Source organism: Lissotriton helveticus, chromosome 1_1, assembly GCF_964261635.1.
Source record: "Lissotriton helveticus chromosome 1_1, aLisHel1.1, whole genome shotgun sequence".
NCBI lineage: Eukaryota > Metazoa > Chordata > Amphibia > Caudata > Salamandridae > Lissotriton > Lissotriton helveticus.
In genome coordinates this window covers 1,277,963,209-1,277,987,247 of record NC_136057.1, presented here as the reverse complement: position 1 = coordinate 1,277,987,247, position 24,039 = coordinate 1,277,963,209, and the positions used below count along the sequence as shown (strand labels likewise).

Here is a 24,039-nt window from a genome sequence, read left to right as displayed (position 1 = left end):
GAGTAGTGCAATGTATTGTTTCTGTCCGTACTTTTCCTGAACAGGTCGGTCTGGAATCCCGTTTGAGTTTTTGTGACTCTTACATCCAAGAATGATATTGACTCCTCTTGTATTTCATGAGTAAATTGGACTCGTGAGTCTATGTTGTTCAATTGCTTCAGTTGTGTTTCCAAGGTATTTTTGGGACCTTCCCAGAGTAAAAAGATGTCATCGATCAATCTTAGAAATAATTTAGTGTGTTTTTTCCAAATTTCTTTGTTCAAAATATTATCCTCTTCAAATCTGCTCATAAAGATATTGGCGTAGGCCGGAGCTGCTGAGTTTCCCATCGATGTTCCTGTCTTTTGCTGATACCATTGATCATTCCATGTAAAATAGCTATGAAATAGCGTAAACTCCATGAGTTCCATCAAGAATACTTTGAAATTGTTTTCCAAATCTGTTCTCAGTAAACAGTATTCTATGGCTTCAATTCCTTTTGAATGGGGTATTGAGGTATACAATGCTGTGACATCGATACTACACAAAAGGATATCATCCATGTTTGTTAGCGCTAGCGTTTGTAACTTCTGAAGAAAATCGGTAGTGTCTTTAATATAAGTTTGTGTTGATATCACACTTGGTTGTAAATACTTGTCCAAGAATTTTCCGACAGGTTCATGTATGCTGCCGACAGTGGAAACTATCGGTCTACAAGGTGGAGCCGTTTGATTTTTGTGTATTTTTGGTACCAAAAAGAACTTAGGACTTTTGGGATATTCCTGTGTGAGGTATTTTTTTGTTTTATCAGTGATAATCCCCTCTTGCACTGATTTCAAAAGAATAGTGTCAATGATTGTTTTGAATTGTGTCGTTGGGTCTCCGTCTAATCTAAGATATGTCTCTTGGTCCGAGAGGTGCAGAATTGCTTGGCTGTTGTAATAGGTGGTATTCATGATTACTATCGCTCCTCCTTTATCTGCTTTCGCACTCGTTATATCAGGATTCTGGGCTATGGTCTTAAGGATACTCATTTCTTTCTGAGTGTAGTTTTTATGCTTTGGTACTCGTTGGCAATTCATCTTGTTTATGTCGTTTTTAACTAATGTTTCAAATGTATCTAGCGTTTTGTGAGATATTGGAGCCATGTATACGCTTGTAGGTCTTAATCCTCTCAATTGGTCTTCTGTTATCTCCATAGATGTTTGAACTACGTTGCTAAAAAAGTGACGTAAACGTAGCTTTCTCATTAGTTTAAAGAAAGAAATGTCAATTTCAAGTTTGTTCGTGTTAGACGTTGGAACAAATGATGTTCCCTTTTGCAGTGTTTGAATCTGGATTTGACTAAATTGAAAATCCGAAATGTTGATGACTAAACTTTCGTCTATTTTACTGTCTTCGGTTTGTCCTTCTTGGCCGTGACCGTCCAAGTTTGTGGAGGTTTTTTTGTTTTTTCTTTTGGCCCTCCTGAGTCTTCTTGTCTGTCTTGGCCTACTTCTAAAAAAGGATCTACGGATGTTGATGCTGTTTCCGCATTTCTGTGTAGAGTGCCAGTGGTTGTTTCTGTTCTCGATGGCGGGTAACGGCTAGCTCTTTTTTGTTGATTAGAGGTGTCTCCTTCTGAGGAGGAGGTGTCGGTATTAGCTGTATATGGTTTGTTTTGGCGACGTTTGGCATATATATCAGCCCACATATAGACTTCTCCCATCTTGTAGTCGATGGTGTCCCTTCTTAGTTTTCTTATCTTCCGTTCACTTACTTCAGCTGTGTGTTTAGATAACTGTACCTTGATATCCTCCAGAATTTTTGTTAATTCCTCCGGTGTATAACTGTTTTCTAGTTCTGATTTTACAACGCTGATGTCTCTGGCCAATTCTTCCAAAATGCTTGATAATTCTTCAACTATTAATAATATTAAGTCTAATGAACATTTATTTAAGATCGCGAACCATCTATCCTTGAATTTTTGAACATTTTTACAAAGTGATGGTTTGAGTGGTATCCTGAGGCCTCTCGGAATCCTTTGAGCCTTGTGGTATTTGATCATTGTACTCGCATGCAGGCGTTGATTTATTTCTTTTTTGGACAAATAAAGTAATTGCCTTATGTTTTGTTCCTTAGTGCGATCGGTGACTATGTCTGTAGCTTCTTCGTTAATGAGAGCATAGATTCTGGAAACTTCATCCTCCTTGTATGCAAATGTTTCCGCTCTGTTGTCTGTCATGCTGAAAATATCCTCGTGTTGCATTGTTATTGGTTATCTATTCTCTTGAGAGTGTGCCGCCCTTGGTGAATCAGATAAGTCGTACTACTAAGTGGAAAACAGGGCGCACTACTTTTTTAACAATCTTTGAAGTTGTATGGTTCTCCGGGGTATCACTCTCCGTTACGAGTGTATAATAATGATCCTATGGTTGCACCCCCATATACTTGGGGTATGTCCCCCGGGATCCTGTTGGCCCTCCTATGTAGAGGTTCAATGAGTTCATACCATAGGTTTAGTTGTGAAACTTGATATTTTATTGCGTTATATATCCATTGTATTCATGTAACGTTTATCTTTAATCATTTCATTCATGAGTAAACGTTTTCGTTTATGCGCTATACATTTCACTTCTCCCAATGCATTTCGGCATATAGAATGCCTTCTTCCAGGGAATATTTCTACAAATCAAAAACGAAATAATGCAACATTTACTGTCTGTTTCCAAAGTCATATGCACAATACATAGTACTTAACTCATATTAATCCCCACCTTTCACCTTAAAATTCTAGCTTACAAAATCTTTGTGCCTTATGTCTGCTTTCATAAAATAACATGAAACTAACCAAAACGCTGTTTCGTGCTTAAAAAAATCCTCACTCACAGTGACTTTTGCTCTAGATGGAATCTTTGTCTATGACGGTTGTCTGTCTATGGCAATTGTCTGAAACTGTATGTGACTGAACAATAGTTACCCAAATGTTTACTATTTGGGCTGATTACCGAATTGTCAACCCTCAGAGTTCTTAAAAGTACCGAGGCTGTTACGCTCTCGGAAAAGCGGGCTTACCGAGAAATGTTTGTGTCTCCCGCGGCAATTCTCCTGAACCGGAAGTGTTAGATGTAATGCTCCGGAAGTTGAAGTTATAAAGGACGGTTGTTGCTAAGCAACGCTCGAAAGATATAAAATTGATATGTGAAATGTGGTGAAATTACTGTACTCACTATATCGGTTTTAGTGAAAAGGTGCGAACGATACCTATGGGCTCTGTAATCCTAATTGAAAAAGAAAAAAACCAATGTACGTGTGAGTTACCCGGTGTCTCAATAAAGTTACATGAAAATCCTGTAAGGCACTAAAAAAATGTCTAGAGGTGTAATGTGGTTTCAAAAACAGCCCGTAATGACTGTGCGCTATTGATTCATACACCAATATGTCAATTTGGAAATTGATACTTTCATATACAAAGTCACATATCGCATCAGAGGAACATTATGCTAGGTTATAAATAACAATTAAATTCCATGCGGTCATTGAGGCCGTATGGGGTCATGCTGGTCAATAAAGAAATCCAATAATTTTCTCTTTGTAGTAGTCTTGTCCTTCTCTTCTCTTGTCCTTCACCCCATGAAGGGCAATAAAATTCAAATAAGAGCAACAGCGACGTGCGATTCGACCAGCGTAGTGTATATGTTGAAATGTCCTTGTGGTAAGGTATATGTGGGACAAACTGATCGAAAAATAAAAACGAGACTCAATGAACACAAGTCGAACATTAGGACTAAACAGTTAAAATCAACAGTGGCTCAACACTTTGCCGAAATGAACCATAACATTAGTCAACTCAGATTCTGTGTTCTTGAGAATGTTCAAAGAAGAGAAGGACAAGACCACAAAAAAAGACTACTACAAAGAGAAAATTATTGGATTTCTTTATTGACCAGCATGACCCCATACGGCCTCAATGACCGCATGGAATTTAATTGTTATTTATAACCTAGCATAATGTTCCTCTGATGCGATATGTGACTTTGTATATGAAAGTATCAATTTCCAAATTGACATATTGGTGTATGAATCAATAGTGCACAGTCATTACGGGCTGTTTTTGAAACCACATTACACCTCTAGACATTTTTTTAGTGCCTTACAGGATTTTCATGTAACTTTATTGAGACACCGGGTAACTCACACGTACATTGGTTTTTTTCTTTTTCAATTAGGATTACAGAGCCCATAGGTATCGTTCGCACCTTTTCACTAAAACCGATATAGTGAGTACAGTAATTTCACCACATTTCACATATCAATTTTATATCTTTCGAGCGTTGCTTAGCAACAACCGTCCTTTATAACTTCAACTTCCGGAGCATTACATCTAACACTTCCGGTTCAGGAGAATTGCCGCGGGAGACACAAACATTTCTCGGTAAGCCCGCTTTTCCGAGAGCGTAACAGCCTCGGTACTTTTAAGAACTCTGAGGGTTGACAATTCGGTAATCAGCCCAAATAGTAAACATTTGGGTAACTATTGTTCAGTCACATACAGTTTCAGACAATTGCCATAGACAGACAACCGTCATAGACAAAGATTCCATCTAGAGCAAAAGTCACTGTGAGTGAGGATTTTTTTAAGCACGAAACAGCGTTTTGGTTAGTTTCATGTTATTTTATGAAAGCAGACATAAGGCACAAAGATTTTGTAAGCTAGAATTTTAAGGTGAAAGGTGGGGATTAATATGAGTTAAGTACTATGTATTGTGCATATGACTTTGGAAACAGACAGTAAATGTTGCATTATTTCGTTTTTGATTTGTAGAAATATTCCCTGGAAGAAGGCATTCTATATGCCGAAATGCATTGGGAGAAGTGAAATGTATAGCGCATAAACGAAAACGTTTACTCATGAATGAAATGATTAAAGATAAACGTTACATGAATACAATGGATATATAACGCAATAAAATATCAAGTTTCACAACTAAACCTATGGTATGAACTCATTGAACCTCTACATAGGAGGGCCAACAGGATCCCGGGGGACATACCCCAAGTATATGGGGGTGCAACCATAGGATCATTATTATACACTCGTAACGGAGAGTGATACCCCGGAGAACCATACAACTTCAAAGATTGTTAAAAAAGTAGTGCGCCCTGTTTTCCACTTAGTTGATATTATTTTATGGCTCACACATGGAGTTTACTTTACACTTCTCTTTTTCTTGTGGCTATTTTCAAGTACAGTGCTTCGTTGTTTGGGAGTATACCTTATCCATATTAGCTCGTCACTTGTATCAAGGTACACCATTTATGCCTCCTGCTTTTAACTGTTCAAGTTTACTTTACTATTTAAGAGTGAAGCAAGGACGCTTCAGGAACCCACCTGTTTTCCTCCTTTTTAGGTCTCGCAGAGAGACCTAATGCCGCCCATCCACAAAGCTGACTTTTACGATGAGGATTTTCAACAGTTCACGTGAATCACGTGACCACAAGCTCCTCGTGCACGAGCTTGCATTCGATAATCAAAGGCAGCCCAGTCCCCCTCAAACAAGCTTCTCCCAGCAGGCAGCCCACCCCCCTCCCTCTCCATATGGTCGCTCGAGTTGCAGGCAGCCCACCCCCTCCCTCTAATCTGACATCTGCCCCGAGCCTTCAGCCTGCCCACCCCCTCCCCTAATTATTCACTTCACTCACTCTGGCTCTTCAAAGGCTCTGCTCCCCGCCCCCCCCCCTGCCTGCACTTCACGGCCGCTTGCCTTCTGTCCCTTAATCTCCCCGTGACTACCCCCTCACCTCTCCCACTCCACTGCTTCAGGCCCCCACCATTTGCTCAGGACATTGCTTGTTAATGCAGGCACTTAATTTAATTAGTCAGGCGTGGCACGCAACTAGTGATATCTGAGTGTTACATTTTCAGTATCTTTGGTTAAATTAGAAGATTTTTTTTTCGTTAAATGAGAAATGCAAGTTTTGCTTTTTGAAAGGCATAGACGTGAAGAAAAAATTAAATGTCTTCCAAACCACATTTTCCCACTACATTTTCCAAGTTGTGTTTAGCCGGAAACATATACACACATGAAAATATTTTTTATTTAAAAAAAGTTGCATCAAGATAGTCAGTCTCGCAACTACGGAGCAAGGAATAGGGACATTCTGATAAGCTGCCTAGACTAGAGCACAACAGCGGTCCAACTTTTATCCATAAGAGTCACATCTAGCAAAGCTTCATTCTCAGAGGCTTGCGAATCCCGACGTTCAGCATAAAATAGCACAGTGCAGGAATGCCTTATCTTTCACTAATATGGGTTTGGAAATCACCGTAAGATACAGCAACCTCTCCTAATGATGTCCCTATGACGTTTGAGTTTAGCAACAGGATTCTTATTCCACTGCTCGTTTACAGGACCATCCCCCAGCGCCTGCCCCCTCCCCCGTCCTATCCTTCAGTCCACGGGCAAAACAGCAGACAGGGCGCTCCAGCCCGGAGCCCAGGAGCCAAGGCTTTTCTTGTTCTGCAAGTCAGCCGATGAAACTAATTTAGCGATGTGAACGTACATAATACATTCAGGCACACCTATGTAGCATTTCTGACAACTCTCACACAGCCCCATATCGATCATAAGATATGTTTTCTTACGTGGGTTATGCCATATTCGCTAGTATTAATAAATCAAGAAAAATATCACATTTGGAAACTTGTCCCAAGAAGAAACCATGCACTTCCTGAAAGAACGATTTTCAAATTATGCAGCAAGACGTGTAATCACTCTTTCCTTGCTGTACGTCCAAACTTTTTGGCAAGGTTCATTTCCGCTTCTCCCAGGCGCTCATAAAACATGCGCAATTGTGCAAGTGACACAGGAACCGGACTCTGTGTGTGTTGGGGCATTAACACCAGGCCTATTGGCTTTGTCAATGCTCGTTTTTAATGCAGGCACTTAATTTAATTAGTCAGGCGTGGCACGCAACTAGTGATATCTGAGTGTTACATTTTCAGTATCTTTGGTTAAATTAGAAGATTTTTTTTTCGTTAAATGAAAAATGCAAGTTTTGCTTTTTGAAAGGTGTAGACGTGAAGAAAAAATTAAATGTCTTCCAAACCACATTTTCCCACTACATTTTCCAAGTTGTGTATAGCCGGAAACATATACACACATGAAAATATTTTTTATTTAAAAAAAGTTGCATCAAGATAGTCAGTCTCGCAACTACGGAGCAAGGAATAGGGACATTCTGATAAGCTGCCTAGACTAGAGCACAACAGAGGTCCAACTTTTATCCATAAGAGTCACATCTATGTCAGATTTTCCGCATATTTCCGTCAGATAAATCCTTGTGAAATAAATCTGAATAGGAATCCATGTTGTTGTTGAAAGGTTCTAATGAAAAACAGTATGGCATTGAAACTCGTGGAATAAGACAGGACACCCACACACTTTCTTCAAGTGAGCACAGGGAGTGATTCACCTGCTTTCTACAGCATTCAATTTTCAGTTGCCATCAATTTTCAAACAAACTGTTCATGCTAAAAAAAAAATCTGCATCATTCGCTTGCGTACACATGGATTATGTTTACACCACTGTCCAATCGCAAAACACTAAGAATTCTTCCCAGAGGCACTTCTGCTTTATTGGTGAGGCACTCGGGTTACTGCCATGTAATGGAGGATGGAGGTAATACACATGTCCCTTCTCAAAATACGTTTATGTCAGATGAATCTCCAGATCTGCCCATTAGCTATGACCCCTGTCACGACACACAGGTTACGGATTAATGTGGGGTTCAGCTTCATAAGTCACTGGGGTATTCCAGGAAACATCAGAGTTTTAATACGTCATCTCTTATGTCTGGCACTATTGTGATACGTTAAGGTATTTTTTTTCTTTCTCACCACAATGGTTGTATCCGTGTCCCACCTTTCTGCTCATTCTGTGTTCTCCCTTTTCCGTTCTACCATCTCCTCACCCACCCTTCCTTCACCCCCTAACCCTCTCTATGCCACCTCACCCCACCTAATTCTCTCTTCATGCAATCTCCCCACTCTCCAACTCCACCACCAACTCCACCACCAACTCCACCACCAACTCCACCTCCGACTCCACCCTCCAACTCCACTCTCCAACTCCATCCTCCAGCTCCAACTCCACCAACTCCACCTCCAACTCCACCACCAACTCCACCACCAACTCCACCACCAACTCCACCCTCCGACTCCACCCTCCAACTCCACCCTCCAATTCCACCCTCCAACTCCAACTCCACCACCGACTCCACCTCAAACTCCACCTCTGACTCCACCCTCCAACTCCACCCTCCTACCCCAACTCCACCCTCCAACTCCAACTCCACACTCCAACTCCAACTCCACCCTCCAACTACAACTCCACCACCAACTCCACCACCAACTCCACCTCCAACTCCACCTCTGACTCCACCTCCGACTCCACCCTCCAACTCCACCCTCCAACTCCACCACCAACTCCACCTCCAACTCCACCTCTGACTCCACCCTCCAACTCCAACTCCAACTTCACCACCAACTCCACCACCAACTCCACCTTCGACTCCACCTCCGACTCCACCCTCCGACTCCACCCTCCAACTCCACCTCCACCTCCAACTCCGACTCCACCCTCCAACTCCACCTCCGACTCCACCTCCGACTCCACACTCCAACTCCACCACCAACTCCACCTTCAACTCCACCTTTGACTCCACCCTCCGACTCCACCCTCCACCACCAACTCCACCACCAACTCCACCACCAACTCCACCTCCAACACCACCTCCAACTCCACCTCCGACTCCACCTCCAACTCCACCCTCCAACTCCAACTCCACCCTCCAACTCCAACTCCACCCTCCAACTCTACCCTCCAACTCCAAATCCACCCTCCAACTCCACCCTTCAACTCCACCCTCCAACTCCACCCCCAACTCCAAATCCACCCTCCAACTCCACCTCCACCCTCCAACCCCACCTCCACCTTCACCCTCCACCCCCACCTCCACCCTCCAACTCCACCCTCCAACTCCACCCTCCAACTCCACCCTCCATCACTCAGGAACACCACCACACACCCTCCAACTCCACCCTCCATCACTTAGGAACACCACCACACACCCTCCAACTCCACCCTCCAACTCCACCCTCCAACTCCACCCTCCAACTCCACCCTCCAACTTCACCCTCCAACTTCACCCTCCAACTTCACCCTCCAACTTCACCCTCCAACTCCACCCTCCATCACTCGGGAACACCACCACATCACTCGGGGACACCACCACATCACTCGAGGACACCACCACATCACTCGGGAACACCACCACATCACTCGGGGACACCACCACATCACTCTGGAACACCACCACATCACTCTAATACACCAACACATCACTCTAATACACCACCACATCACTCAGCCCAACCACATCATCACTCAGCACCACAACAGCACTGTCCTTGCTTGCTGCCAACAAGCATTTCCATAGCCAATAGGACTCGCATTAGGAAAGTGTAAGCTATTGGCTTTGTGAATAATGATGCTATTAACTTATATATTTTCAAAGCCGACACATATTAAAAAAATTTGTCATTTACAATACCAATAGCTCACACTTTCCTAATGCGAGACCTATTGCATTGCAAATGCTTGTTCTAGCTAACTAGTCCCTACACTATTTCACCATGTGTGCACAAAATTACGCACTCAAACCTCGTCAATCGTTCTGGCCTGCTGAGGAGTTCCCTGCATGAAGTAGGTTGAATGGAAACCGTTTTTCCTAAACTATATTGAGACATAGACGACCAGGGAAAATTGTCTCCAGAACAACAAAAAAACAGATTTCCGTATTGGTCCGGAAGGTTTAAAAGCCTTCATTCAAATGTCTAAGGCTATTGGTGGTGATGGGGGCGCTAATGTTTTTGATTTTGCCATTGCTGATTTTGATTGACATTTGTCTTCCAAAGTGTGTATCGGCATTGTCAGGTACACGTTTTTTCATAGGAGAGTGTTGATGACTATGTGGCTGGCCTAAGAATTTTCTCTTGATTGTCAATTTGGTTCTCTTCAAGAGGATTTCATAAAAGACCAGATTGTCATGCATGTCAACAACTCTTCTATTCAAGATAGGTTATGGGTTAATTGGGATTCCAATTTACAACACATTTTAGCACTGGTAAGAAAAGCTGAAATGTCTAGCAGAAGTGCCAACGTCTTTATAGGTGAATCTGGGCCCAAACAAGTTGAAATTGTTAGTAAAGTTAATCCCAGTTCTAGTAAAATGAATCTCAACCAGTTAGACAATGTTTGAAATGGGGGCCTCTAGTTGGCAATGGCTGGCACCAATGTCCAAATAGGGGCCCTTCTTCCTAAGTCAGGGCAAGTGGGCTACCCCCTTTGATAACCCCTGCTCAACCCTGTGGTAACGTAGCACGAGCAGTTAGGCCTTTCTCAGAAGCAGTGTGTGAAGCGTTTATGGCCACGTACAAAAAGGCAGAAATGACACCACACAAGGACACAACTCAAGTAGATATAGAAAAATAATATCTTTATCTAACAGTTTAACTCAAAACTCTCAAAGCGGTTCAACAACTAAAATTCACGTCAACCCGTAGGGACTCAAAAGGGACAACAACGTATTCACCCAAAGGGTGACATTGACTGAGTTCAGGTTCGGGGCCTACGCGGCCCATTGCGCACCAGATACCTGTCATTGGAAGGGGATACAGCACGCAGTTCGTTAAGATGCGGAGGCGGTGACAAGCGGACTCCCAGCGACCACAAGACTTGAAGGCTGAGATCCGCAGCGTGCACTCACAGTGATTCGGGTACTCACGGACAGGCGACCGCGCAGCGGCTGCAGTGCTTGCTGCGGTGGCCCAGGCTGGTGGTGGCGATGACTCTCGACGTGCAGCTCCGTGGTGGGCTCACAGCGGCAGCAGCTCTCTCTTAGCTGCGTCGGCCCACAGTACAAATCCACGGATTCAAACGTTGTCAATGGTGCGGGCGCTCAGCGGCCACAGCTCCCCGTTAGCAGTGCTGGCCCGCGGGGCAAATTACGAGGATGCAAATTTGTCAATGGGGCGGGCGCTCAGCAGCCACAGCTCTTTCTTAGCTGCAGCGGCCCACAGGGCAAATTACGAGGATGCAAGTTAGCAAAGGGTGTGGGCACTCTGCGGCTACAGCTCCCCCTTGGCTGCGGCAGCCCACGGGACAAATCACGATGATGCACAGTAACAAAGCGTGTGGGCACTCAGCGGCTACAGCTCTCTCTTGGTTGCGGTGGCCCACGGGACAGATCACAAGGATGCACAGTAGCAAAGGGTGTAGGTACTCAGCGGTACAGCTCTCTCTTGGCTGCGGCGGCCCACGGGAAAGATCCTGATGATGTACAGTAGCAAAGGTTGTGGGCACTCAGCAGCGACTGCTCTCTCTTGGCTGCAGCGGCCCATGGTACAGGTCATGATGATGCAAAGTAACAAAGGATGTGGGCACTCAGCAGCGACAGCTCTCTCTTGGCTGCAGTGGCCCAAGGGACAGGCCACGATGATGCAAAGTAGCAAAAGGGTGTGGGCACTCAGCGGCGACAGCTCTCTCTTGGCTGCGGCGGCCCACGGGACAGGTCACGATGATGCAAAGGGGCCAAGGGTGCCGGCCCTAAGCGGCAGCAGCTCTCTCTCAGCTGCAGCGGTGCGCACGGCAAAGGATGGCTTCGACCAGACGGGTACCACGGTGGATGCTCAGTGGCCAAAGCTCTCTCTCGACTGCAGCAGTCCACGCGGATTCCGAAGAAGGTCCGAAGGTGCAGATCCAGGCAGGCACTCAGCGGCGGCAGCTCTCTCTTAGCTGTAGCGGCCCACACGGATCCAGCGGAAGGTTTGAAGATACAGGTTTAGGTGGGCTCTCAACGGCAGCAGCTCTCTTCTTCGCTGCAGCGGCCGGCACATTTTCAGCAAAAGTTTAGAAAGTCTACGTTTCGATTGAGGCGGGCTCTCAGCGGCAGCGCCTCTCTCTTAGCTGCAGCGACCCGCACAGGTTTAGCAAAAGTTCCGAGGTGCCCTGTCCGTGGCCCTCACAGTAGAACTAGAGGCTCCGGATTACTCGACGGAGGCCTCATCTGCAAGCAGAACTCCTCGCACAGGAATTCCGACGGCTGACGGGGTGAAGTCTAATGTCCCTGAGACTTCGCCAGGAAGCGCTCTTGGTTTAGGCCCTCTGGTAGTTTCTTCGGCAAGCTTGATGAAAGTGGCAAAGTCCTTTTCTCTGTTCACTTGGACACAGTTTAGTCTTGACATCCAGAAGGAACACACTTGGCCAAAGTTCCAGCGCAGCATTTTATACCTAAAACGTTTTTGTTCTCTAAGGTTGCAAATCACTGACTCCGGTCAGAACCAGTTTGGTGGGGTCGGGGAGCACTTGGTTTACGAGGCGACATCCTGCCCTTTCAGAATGAGGGGGTCTGCTATCAGACACCCAGTGGGAGGTGGAGCCATCATTCACCTTGACAGGCACGGCACTACTCGGATCAAAGAGTCACCCCTCCCCATGCTCTGAATACCGATCTCTCTCTCCAGCCAGGTGTGACCCAGCTGGCCCTGCTGCTCCAAAACCAGATGGCCAATATACATACTCGCAACAGCCTACAGTAAAGCTCAGGCAAGAAACTACCACGTTTTCAGGAAAGGTATTTTAACACATGTAATATATAAATGGTCCTTACTAAAAGGTGGCCCTCAATGTCCTGAGCATATACATATCATACTTGAGGTTCCTATCAGGTTCCTAGTGCCATATAGGATAATAGAAAGCAATCTTTAACTGGCCCATCCTGGCCTATGAGAATGGATCATTTCGCAGTAGCGCCGGTGAAATGGAGGGTAACTCACTATTGAAACAGGCTACACCGATGTAGGTATTATAGTTATCTTTATTCATACAGTCATTTATACAGGGAGCATTCGCGCTGTGGCACTGAGTAGCAGTGGCACGGCGCCCAAAATGTCTAAGTACAGAAAATATAAAAGATAGGGAGAGGAGAGAGAAAGGGAGACCCACGCCAATGATGCCAGGTCTAAAAGACAAAAATAGGGAAAAGGTAAATGTTCGTACTAAAGACATTTTTTAATGTTTCAATGGTGGCAGTCCTTCTCACCTTGCCAACAACAAGTTTTGTCCTGCCCTTAAACAAAAGTGTTCGTTATGTGGTTGAATTGGCCATTTTTCTACAGTCTGCAAAAAGATACCCAAACCAAAAGTCAAATGTGTTGAAGAGGGTGATTACAGTGATGAGGTTAATTCTTCTTTTGCAGATGATAGATGTGTCCTTAATATTAAGTGAGGGAACCCTGTGGGATCTAAAAACAGAGGCGCGGTGAATAAGAAACCAATCATCCCGTCACCGCTATGTGAATATTAGAAGATAGGTCAACATGTTTCAGCCAAGATGTCCAGAGGGTACATGGCTTTCATCAGGACCGAGTTGAGGGGCTCCAATCTTACCATACTGTACTGGTAGTGCCACTCTGTGGTTATGACCTATAGTCTCTAACCACTCAGGGGGTCCATTGACCTATGAAAAGTCAAAGGACAATAGTGAGTCAATGTAGTTTACATATGAATCATGATAATCATACTTGGTCTAATCTGGGTAATTCTATACTCAAAATCGAGTTTTAAAACTACAACACAATTTTGTTTTCCCTGAAAACAAAAAACAAAATGGGCAATCATCTTACCCTTCAGGGGGGGGCGGATATCCCCATGGGAGGCGAGGGTTAGGGAGTACCCAGTGATCACACTCGCTGGAGGGAGAACAAAAGCAAGAAAGGAGATGTAAACCATATTCCGAGTAATCAGAGTTATGGTACAGGCAATATCAGCATACAAAGAATAAGGACAGCAACTTACTTAGTGGTAGGTAATTCCCAGTAGGATCACCTAAGATGTACGTCTCTCTCAAATTCAAGAGGGATACTATTTACCCTTACACCACTGATGAGTATTACGACAAGACACCGGAACAACAAACAAATAAGAAGCAACAACGGGCCAGACCAACACCTCAGCACTGGACCTTTAGCTCAGGGGAGGATCGCAGCTCCTCTGGTAGTAGTGATGAAGGGGGTGGACCATCACCGCGTCAAGGGCAACAGCCCAGACAATATCCCAACCAACAGATGTTTGCACCACCTATGAATCCGTATGGTTTCTGGCAACAACCATATTATCCACCAGGATTTGGCTTTCCAACAGGACCCCAGCCTTTTTTATTCAGGGGCAGGGGGAGAGGACGAGGCAAACAAAAACCACGAAGAGGCCCCAGAGTACACTGGGAGGAACCCGTGGAAGAAACCACAGGGGCTGTAACAAGGAGCAGAGGCAGGGGCAATGCCCCATCAACGAGCCGGATATAACGAATATTGTTAATTTAAGTCAACACCAGCTCTCCAATGATGAGGAATCCATTCTACAAAAAGGTTTGGGTTTTGTTCCAACCCCACAGAATGATCCATTCACCCTTCATGCTGAACTCGCCCAGTTCTTCCGGAAAATCAAATAGAGATCTTTTTTCGGAGACTCGGATGCCAGTACGTCTGAGGGTGACGGACATACCACCCTGAGAAACAAATCCTCCTTTTCGCCTCCAACGCAAAGTATACCATGCAATGTCTTAGCGTTTGAACAGGCAGTCCTCGCTGAGATTGAAAAAATCAACTTCAATGATATGAAAGGGTTCCAGAATATCAACAGAGGTGAAAGATCAGCCTTGCGAGACCTGAAACAAAACAAAGAGATCGTAATAAAACCCGCGGACAAAGGCAGAGCCACGGTCATACTAGATGCCACCATGTACCAAGATGAATGCTTGAGGCTGCTCGCTGACAACAATAGCTATGAAATCCACCAGAGGGACCCCACCATTACCCTCCTGAACAAGATCAAGACTATTGTACACGAGGCTTTGACGAATGACTGGATAACAAAAAATGAGGCAGATTTCCTCACTAATGATGACCCCAGGATGCCGAGGTTTTATGTCTTGCCGAAAATACATAAAAATGTATTCCCACCTCCTGGCCGACCTATAGTTTCGGGGATAAACTCTGTGTTGGAACCCCTTTCACAGTTTTGAGATTGGTTTCTAAAACCAATAGTCCAAACATCGAGGTCGTACCTACGAGACACTAAAGATGTCCTCTGTCATCTCCGAGACATGGATATCAACCAAGAAGAAGACATCTTCATCACTATGGACATCGAAGCGCTTTATACAAGCATTCCACAGAGACGAACATTGGAAGTGATCGAACAGATACTTTTCGACCAAGAATGGGACTACGTCACACCACAACATTTTGTGATAGACTGCGCAGAACTTGCCTTAACCGAGAACTTTTTCGAATTTAACAACGTCATATACCATCAGATACAAGGCACGTCGATGGGGAGCACATTTGCTCCCAGCTTGGCGTGCCTATATGTCCGGCAATTCGAGGAGGACAATATCTTTAAAGACACGAATCCCTTTTCTATGAATCTGAAGACATGGAAAAGATTTATAGATGATGTCCTTATAGTGTGGAGAGGCACTACAGAAGAAGCACTACTTTTTGTGGACTGGGTGAATGGAATCGACCCACACTTGAGGTTCACTCACAAGATTGAAGAAAAACACGCCATATTTCTGGACTTAGATATCAGTCTTACCTCTGAAGGAACACGGACCAAGGTCCACAACAAACCAACAGACAGAAATAGTCTGTTACTCTATGAGAGCTTCCACCCTAAAGCTTTGAGACAAAACCTCCCAGTGGGCCAATTCCTAAGGATCCGTAGAAACTGTTCAGATTTAACGGATTTTGTAACACAAGCAGACGACTTGGAAAAGAAGCTGCTGACTAGACACTATCCAAAGAAACTGATAACTAGAGCCAAAAAAAGAGCAAAAAACAATCACCGAGAGTCACTACTGGAAACCACACAAAAAGAGAAAACTGATAGACCAGTTTGTGTAACAACGTTCACACCTGCCTCCAATAAAATCCAGAACATTGTCCGGAAGGAATGGCACATTCTTAACTCGGGCCAGATGAATTGGGCACAACCCCTTTTTGCCTTCAAGAGAAGTCGCAACATCAAGGATGAGCTTGTACACACCACAAGCATCACACAGGGAAGAGACACTCAACTAACATTATGAGGCCATCAACGACCAGTGGGCCATTATCCATGTGGTGGCTGTGTTGCATGCGAATTCACTGACAGTATGAAAGAAGTGGATATAGGTACTGGCAGGCCCTGGGTTCTAAACAATTTCAGCAACTGTAACACTGAATGCGTGGTATATATGTTAACCTGCCCATGCATGAAGATATACATTGGCATGACCACGCAAAAAGTGAAGATCCGCATCAGTGAACACCGTAGCACATTCAGACGACGGAAGGATAATACCAAACTCACTAGACACTTTTTGGAAAGCAATCATACAGACTCAGATTTGAAATGGACTGTAATTGAAGTACTGAATAATGCAACAACGAACAGTACACATGCCCTCCATGTGAGAGAACAACGCTGGGTATTTAGGCTTAATACCTCCAAGCTTGGCCTTAATGATGACATCCCTTGGCTACAAATGAACAAATGAACAGATGTAACCTCTGAGGGCCTGAACTTAGGACACTAAGGATTCGCTTATCTGGGGCTAATTTTGGCTCCCTTTAGAGACAAAGATTGGTTCCCCCCCAGAAAACTGTATAATAATACACTTCAGTAGATGAAATCCCATCTGTTTCGTAAAGATAGATTTACTCCATGACTCACAAATGCACCTAATATTGTACATGATGCATCGACATAGAATATATGGTGAAACCTACTGGTACAGCAGCCCAGCGCTGGGATCTATGCACAAATTTTGGTGTATAGGTCCTTCCTTCCAAAATACTCGATCCGGACACCTAAATGCCACCATTTAGATGCCCACGAGACTTATTCTCTGTCTCTTCGTCTGCCGAGTGCCAGGACAAGATTTACCGATTTCCTACTTTCAGTGCTTCATGTCTCCATGACTACGAGACGCGGATGCACTGAATGGACACTTACATGTTCCATCACATGTCCAACCAATAGCGGAAGGGGCTGGCCACGTCATAACGAGGAAGCCACACCCACCCGCCACCGCTCGGAAACTCACATTATGAATCGAGCGTGAATTGCCCTTACAAATCCACTGTTAGTTTTTTTTTTTTTTTTTAAATAAACATAGGACGCACACAGTCTCCCTTTTTTCGTTAATTACTATTTTACAAGAGTGTTACGTCCAGGCAGCCGACATACGCCCACCTGGTTCATCGGGTGTTTATCGGCCTCTGATTGAATGCCGTAGCACCACGCCCACCTCCAGGCACAGAGTCCTATCAGGCTTGGGCTATAGCGAGTCCCTTGCGGACACAGGAAACACAACGTGTGTTGTGAGCTCCGATGCTTACGGCAGCCAGGCACATAATCCTATCAAGCTTGGGTTATAGCGAGTCCCTTTCGGACACAGGAAACACTGCGTATAATCAAGCGCGCCCATGATTACGGCACCCACTCCACCTGTGCACCATTAATTTTGAATGGGCCGTACTATATAAACTCCCTTCCCAGAATCCCCTTTGTCGTCGGGGAGGAATAGAGAGACGTACATCTTAGGTGATCCTACTGGGAATTACCTAACACTAAGTAAGTTGCTGTCCTTATTCTTTGTATGCTGATATTGCCTGTACCATAACTCTGATTACTCGGAATATGGTTTACATCTCCTTTCTTGCTTTTGTTCTCCCTCCAGCGAGTGTGATCACTGGGTACTCCCTAACCCTCGCCTCCCATGGGGATATCCGCCCCCCCCTGAAGGGTAAGATGATTGCCCATTTTGTTTTTTGTTTTCAGGGAAAACAAAATTGTGTTGTAGTTTTAAAACTCGATTTTGAGTATAGAATTACCCAGATTAGACCAAGTATGATTATCATGATTCATATGTAAACTACATTGACTCACTATTGTCCTTTGACTTTTCATAGGTCAATGGACCCCCTGAGTGGTTAGAGACTATAGGTCATAACCACAGAGTGGCACTACCAGTACAGTATGGTAAGATTGGAGCCCCTCAACTCGGTCCTGATGAAAGCCATGTACCCTCTGGACATCTTGGCTGAAACATGTTGACCTATCTTCTAATATTCACATAGCGGTGACGGGATGATTGGTTTCTTATTCACCGCGCCTCTGTTTTTAGATCCCACAGGGTTCCCTCACTAAATAAAAGTCATATTGGGGAACTTTTTATGGCTTTTTAAATTCACTATTCCTTTTGGGCCCCCACTCACTTTAGAAAGTGCATCCCTGTCGCCAGGTGTATGCCCGTCCTCCACCAAACGGGGTTTCTAGAGGGCGAGGACTGGCAGATGATGAAGCATGACACCTGGTGGTGTGTGATGCCAGTCCATCACTTTTTTTGAGATGCCCTTACCTGGCACCTCGTGTTAACTTGGTCACATTCTAGAAGTGGTCTCTTTTTGTGATATACGACTTTGACTGGAGGCTGGCCATCTTCTAGAGCCCTATTGCCTCTTGTTCCCTACTCGGGTCCGTACCCGAGCCTCCTTGTGTTTTCCTTAATATTAAGGACAAGGTTGCTGAGAACATTTATAGTGTTTCCAACAAAAAAAAAACCCTGTGTGATATGACAATTGGAGGGGTGGATATTCAAAGTTATGCAGATTCCGGATCAGCCTATTCCATTGTTAATGAGAGTGTATGAAATTCCTAATTTTCTTCCAAATTAGGTGCTGAGCTCGAAGTGCTAGATATTTCTCCAGAAGGGTATTCTGGGGAAAGAACTTATTTATTGGATTTCCGAAATTTAGTTTTCAGGTTCAAGAAACGTGAGATTGTTGGTAAGTTGTATGTCTTAAAAAAAGGACCTTCTGTGTTAGGCTGGTTCGACCAGGGAGAAATTGGCATTCTATTAGATCCTAATAGTCCTGAACCCGTTATGGTTCTAGCTGATAAGGAGGTTACTGGTAAGGACATGCATAATAAGTTCCCTAATGTTTTAATGGAAAGATTGGTAAGTTAACTGATTTTGTACATAAGATTGTCCTTAAAAAGATTTGTGTCCTAAGGTCTTCAAGGCTAGGAATATTCCCATTACTGTCAGGAGGGAGGTGGAAAAAGAATTGAGCCATCTAGTGTCTGAGGATATTATTGAGAAAATTGAATCCTCAGAATGTGTTTCTCCTGTTGTTATGCCTAGGCGTGCTAATGGTAATTTAATTTATGCATTGATTTAAGATACCTTAACAACAATATTCTTGTGGATCAGTTTCCATTACCTCGTATTTCTGAGATGCTTTCATCTGTTAAAGGTGCTAAAAAAATGTTGTCCATTGACCTCTCATCAGCGTACCACCAAATTATTTTACATGATGACTGCAAAATGTAGACTGTTTTTATCACCCCTGTTGAGTGCTACCAGTACAAAAGGATGCCGTTTGGACTTGTGTCCGCTACTGCTGTTTTCCAGCGTATCATGCATTCTTTATTTGGTCAACTGGGAAATTTACAATGTTTCCAAGACGATATTCTTTTGTAAGGAAAGGACAAAGCTGAATATGACGCCATTCTCTACAAAGTTTTGGAAATTTTAGAAGCCAGAGGCCTTACTGTTAAATTTTCTAAGTATAAGTCTGCCGAGACCTCTGTTTCTGATTTAGGTCATGTTTTATGATGAAGTTAAACCTAAACCTGAACTGGTTGAAGCCATACCATTTGCACTGGCTCCTAAGAGCAAAAGATGATGTTCGCTCATTTTTAGTCCTCTCTGAATTTTATGCAATGTATATAAAAAACTTCTCATGCACGGTGTTTCAGATCAGGCAACTCCTGAAAAATAAGTCCAAATTCTTGTGGTATTCTGATTGTGAAAAAGAATTCAAGGATGTCATATCTGCTTTTGCTGAAACCCCTACCCGATCAGGGTTTGATCCCAATCTCTTTAGTGTGCTTACCACTGATGCCAGTTCCAAGGGGTTGGGAGCTGTTTAATCTCAGAAACAAGTTGATGATGGTGAGGCCATCATTGCAATGCTTCAAGGTCCCTTACCTCCGCTGAGGAAAGGTTTTCTGCCATTGAAAGGGAAACTTTAGCGGTCGTTTGGGCTTTGGAACATTTTAGAACCTTTGTTTGGGGTAAACAGTGTCATATTAGAAGTGACCACAAACCTTTAGTCAATCTTCTTATCACTGATGGCATGATCAAAGCATCTGCACGCATTGCCAGAATGTCTATGCGTCTCCGAGATTTTGTTTACAAATTTTTTAGATCCCAGGCAAAGACAATGTCTCGGCTGATTTTTTGTCTAGGCTGCCTTTGAAAATTAAAGAAATCATTACTAATTCATGGGACGACTTCCATATTGCTTTCGTTCATGATGATGGCATTCCTTTTATTTGCAAGCAAGTTTGGTTGGATTTGTATTCTGATGATTCTGTTGTGCAAAGTGTTTTGTCTTTCATCAGCAATAGTTGGCCTTGCAAGAGTCTTTTGAGTCCTGATTTAAGACGTTTTTGGGAAGTACACAATTAATTTTCCTCTGCTGACGGCATTCTTTGGAGAGGGGATAAAGCTGTTCCTCCTTTCAAGCTTAGAGACTCTATTGTCAAGTTGTGTCATGAGGGACATTGTGGCATTGTTAAAACTAAACAGACTGTCAAGAATGGTTTCTGGTGGCCTGGTTTGGCCATTTTTGTGGAACGCATTGTCGGAAATTCTGTAATTTGTGCCATTGCCTCCAAATCTCTTAAAACCCTATGACCCAACATGTCTACCCCTTGTATTCCAAGTGGTCCTTTGGAAACCATTGCTGTTGATATCATGGGTCCTATTGGGAATGAGTCTAAGTACATTATTTCTGCTATTGACATATTTTCTAGGTGACCCACTATCAAGGTTGTTGAAAAGATTGACACTGCTGCTGTTTTTTGTTTTTTTTTGGACACCGATTTTACCGAGGAGGGTCTTCAAACTAAGATTATTACTGACAATGGTGTACAGTTTATTTCTCACAAAGCTTAGTTTTTTTTTAAAGACTAGGCATCGCATTACTTCTCTTTACAACCCCAGTGACAATGGCAGGATTGAGCGTTTTAATAAGAGTGCTCAAGGACGCTATCCAATCTGTTGGTACTGAGGATAGTAAGTGGGAGTTGTGTGTTCTTAAAACTGTTTGGACTTATCGCACTACTATTAATGACATGACTGGTTGTACCCCTTTTGAAATTATGAGAGGTAGGTTGGCCAGAACTAAGATCAGTCCTGCGTGGTTGGTTCCCAGCACTACTTCTAACTTAGATTTGAAAGTTGTTAAACAAAACATCAAAAATACTCTTGACAGGGACAAGTGTTCGTTTGACTACAAAAGAGGTTCTAAGGTCAACACCGACATTGCTATCGGTCCGCTGGTTAAGGTTAAGAAACCTTGTAAAGTCACTAAAGAGTTGAAAAATGCTGTTATGTTAAATGATGGTAAAGTTTGGAATCTCAAAGTTATTGCTGTTTCAAAGGTAACAAAGATCTTTATTTTAATTCTACCTCTCCTGTAAAGGGGAACGGTTAGGATGATGTGGATTCTTTTTATGGAGATTTGGTCATTTCTGATGAGAATTCTCTTTCCAGTTCTCCTCCTGTGGAAGCCTCATCCTCCAACTTTGCTTCTACTGAGGTAATACGTTGTGTACCATTTTCCTTTGGGAAAAAGAGTCAAAAAGAAACCTTCATGGAGGTCTGATTATATTTCTTGATTTTTTCTGTTGTTTTTTTGTTGTATTTTGGGGGAAGGTGTGTAGTGTTGAGGTTTCTTTGGCTCGTGCAGCTTTCAAGTGTGCATTTTGCATTCATTATTAGAATGCGTGTCTGCACTTTGACAGTTGGTGGCCTTACCTACTGCCGTATTGCTGCTCTGTTCGTGGGTGGTGTTATTACCTGCAAATAAAGGTACTTTCTTTCTGCAACCGAGTCTGGATTACTTTACACCCACCCTGGATCTACTTGGCCTTCTCTCACATCACAAATCTTTGAGCCAGGCCTGTTGCTAGGTGGCGTCACCGTTTACTTAAGACACAGTAAGGACGCACCAGTCTGGGAATCGTTGACATATACTTATTTACTTCCTTTTTTTTAAAAAAATACTTCTTAATATTTTGTTGAATAATCGAGCACATAAGTCTGTAGCTTATGCTAACAACACACTACGGATAATTATTTACAATTACATTAACGGAAATTAGAAATCTGTGTTTGAGGCTAAGGTGGACAAGGGCAGAGACGCCTTTTCTTGCTGGAGAAAGTAAAATATCCAGCTCGATATCCACGCTTTACTTTATTGGGCAGCCCCCGTACAGGAAGCAAACCTTGCCTGTGTGTGGCTTCCGTCCGACAGGAAGTAATTGACGCACCGGTGGCACGCATGCGCAATGCACAAGAGAAGTGTCTCTCATCCGAACATCCTCACTTACGCACAATAAACACTAGTCTTTAATTAGACAGGAGATGAAAAGTGTTTCTTCAGTGAACCAATGCTTCATTCAGTGAGAAGTATCTCTTTTCTGAACATCCTCAGTTACCCACAGCCCCCACCCACCCTGAAGCACCCGTGATACATGTAGACATTGTAGAGCTACAGAAGGGGGTTGAGTGAATCGTTTAAAAACACAAGACAAGAAATGCCCCCGCAGGGATCAGGTCAGGTGAGTCCTTCTCGACGGCAGATTGTGGGGTTTATAGGTGGACAAGTATTGCACGTAAGATGTCTTCATTACTGCAAAACAGATCACTGTATCTCTTTATAAGTAGCATCCTAACCCATGATGCTGTATAGAATCAGGTTGTTTTATATATTAATGTAATGTATATATATTTGTTCATGAAACCATCGATGTCTCGTATTTCTAGGTCTAGATTAGTATATTTTGATTTTGTGCATGAGGCGAGTGAAGACTAGGGACTAATGTCAGTTTTTTGTTTTTTTTGTTTTTTGACTAATGTCAGTTAACACATTTTATGGGCAGGTCAGGCATCATCAATAGTTTGGTGTTAGGGTTACCTAGACAGTGTGCAGTAATGTGTCCGTGTTTTGGGAGCTGCTTGGTAGAAGTGGAAATGGGCAGAATCTGGTTGTGGCTTCATTTTCCTGCAAACTGGAAACATTTTGAGGTTACATTCCCGATAAATGTTTTCATTCAACGGACTATCGCTTTTGTTTTGATTCCTGGGGACTAACTGCAAGGTTTCAGCCTTCTGAAAGAATTGATAAAAACAGTGTCCTCAAGCCTGTTGAAGTGTGACTCTTCCCAAGTTTATTAGTAAGCATTTCCTAGAATAAAATACTGAACCAAGATTGTTAGGGTTGGAAAGGGTGTATGAATAAGTAATATGTCTTCACACAAGCTAACTGAACATATCCTTCAGTTGCGAAGATATGATCTATAAAAGACACACAACTGCCAGTATTTTAGAATTTCACATGTACTTAGTGACAAGCTTGCTGAAACAGTACCAACAATGAGATGGTGTAACTGGCCTTTGGGGCTCAATAGTTTATTTATGCTATCAGGAAGCCATGCACTATTAGACTGTCGTATGCCATTCACTTAGGGCCAGATGTAGGTAGCTAAATATCGGTCGGTAACGGCCGAAAATAGGTGAATTTCCCGTTACCGACCGGTATTTAGCCCTTCCCAATGTAGGAGGCTGTAAATTACCGAATCCTTAAAACCTATGTAGGTAGCACTTAAGTGAGTGCATATTTGCTTTAAGGATTCATTATTCACCACCAACAAGTTGGTGGTAAATACCGAATTCCTTTAAAAAAGCAATTATTTGCTTTTTTCAAAGCGCCATGTGGCAGACATACATGCCCTTAGGGCATGTATGTGCGCCACATGTGCACACATGCACGATTCAGGGGTGCAACAGGGTGTCAATGTATGTGACACCCTGCCACCCTTGAATATGCTCCTGCT

At 43.5% G+C, this 24,039-nt stretch overlaps 1 protein-coding gene across 3 annotated transcripts in view; it reads left to right on the top strand.

The window, feature by feature from the left end:
• The first annotated feature begins 22,504 nt into the window (after window positions 1-22,504).
• Window positions 22,505-24,039, top strand: part of LOC144822736 (uncharacterized) — a 91,145-nt gene continuing 89,610 nt past the window's right edge. For all 3 annotated transcript variants that reach the window (XM_078680599.1, XM_078680592.1, XM_078680582.1), the window contains exon 1: window positions 22,505-22,764. In XM_078680599.1, the coding sequence (XP_078536725.1) occupies window positions 22,741-22,764 (24 nt within the window). In that variant the 5' untranslated portion in view covers window positions 22,505-22,740. The remainder of the gene's footprint in view (window positions 22,765-24,039) is intronic.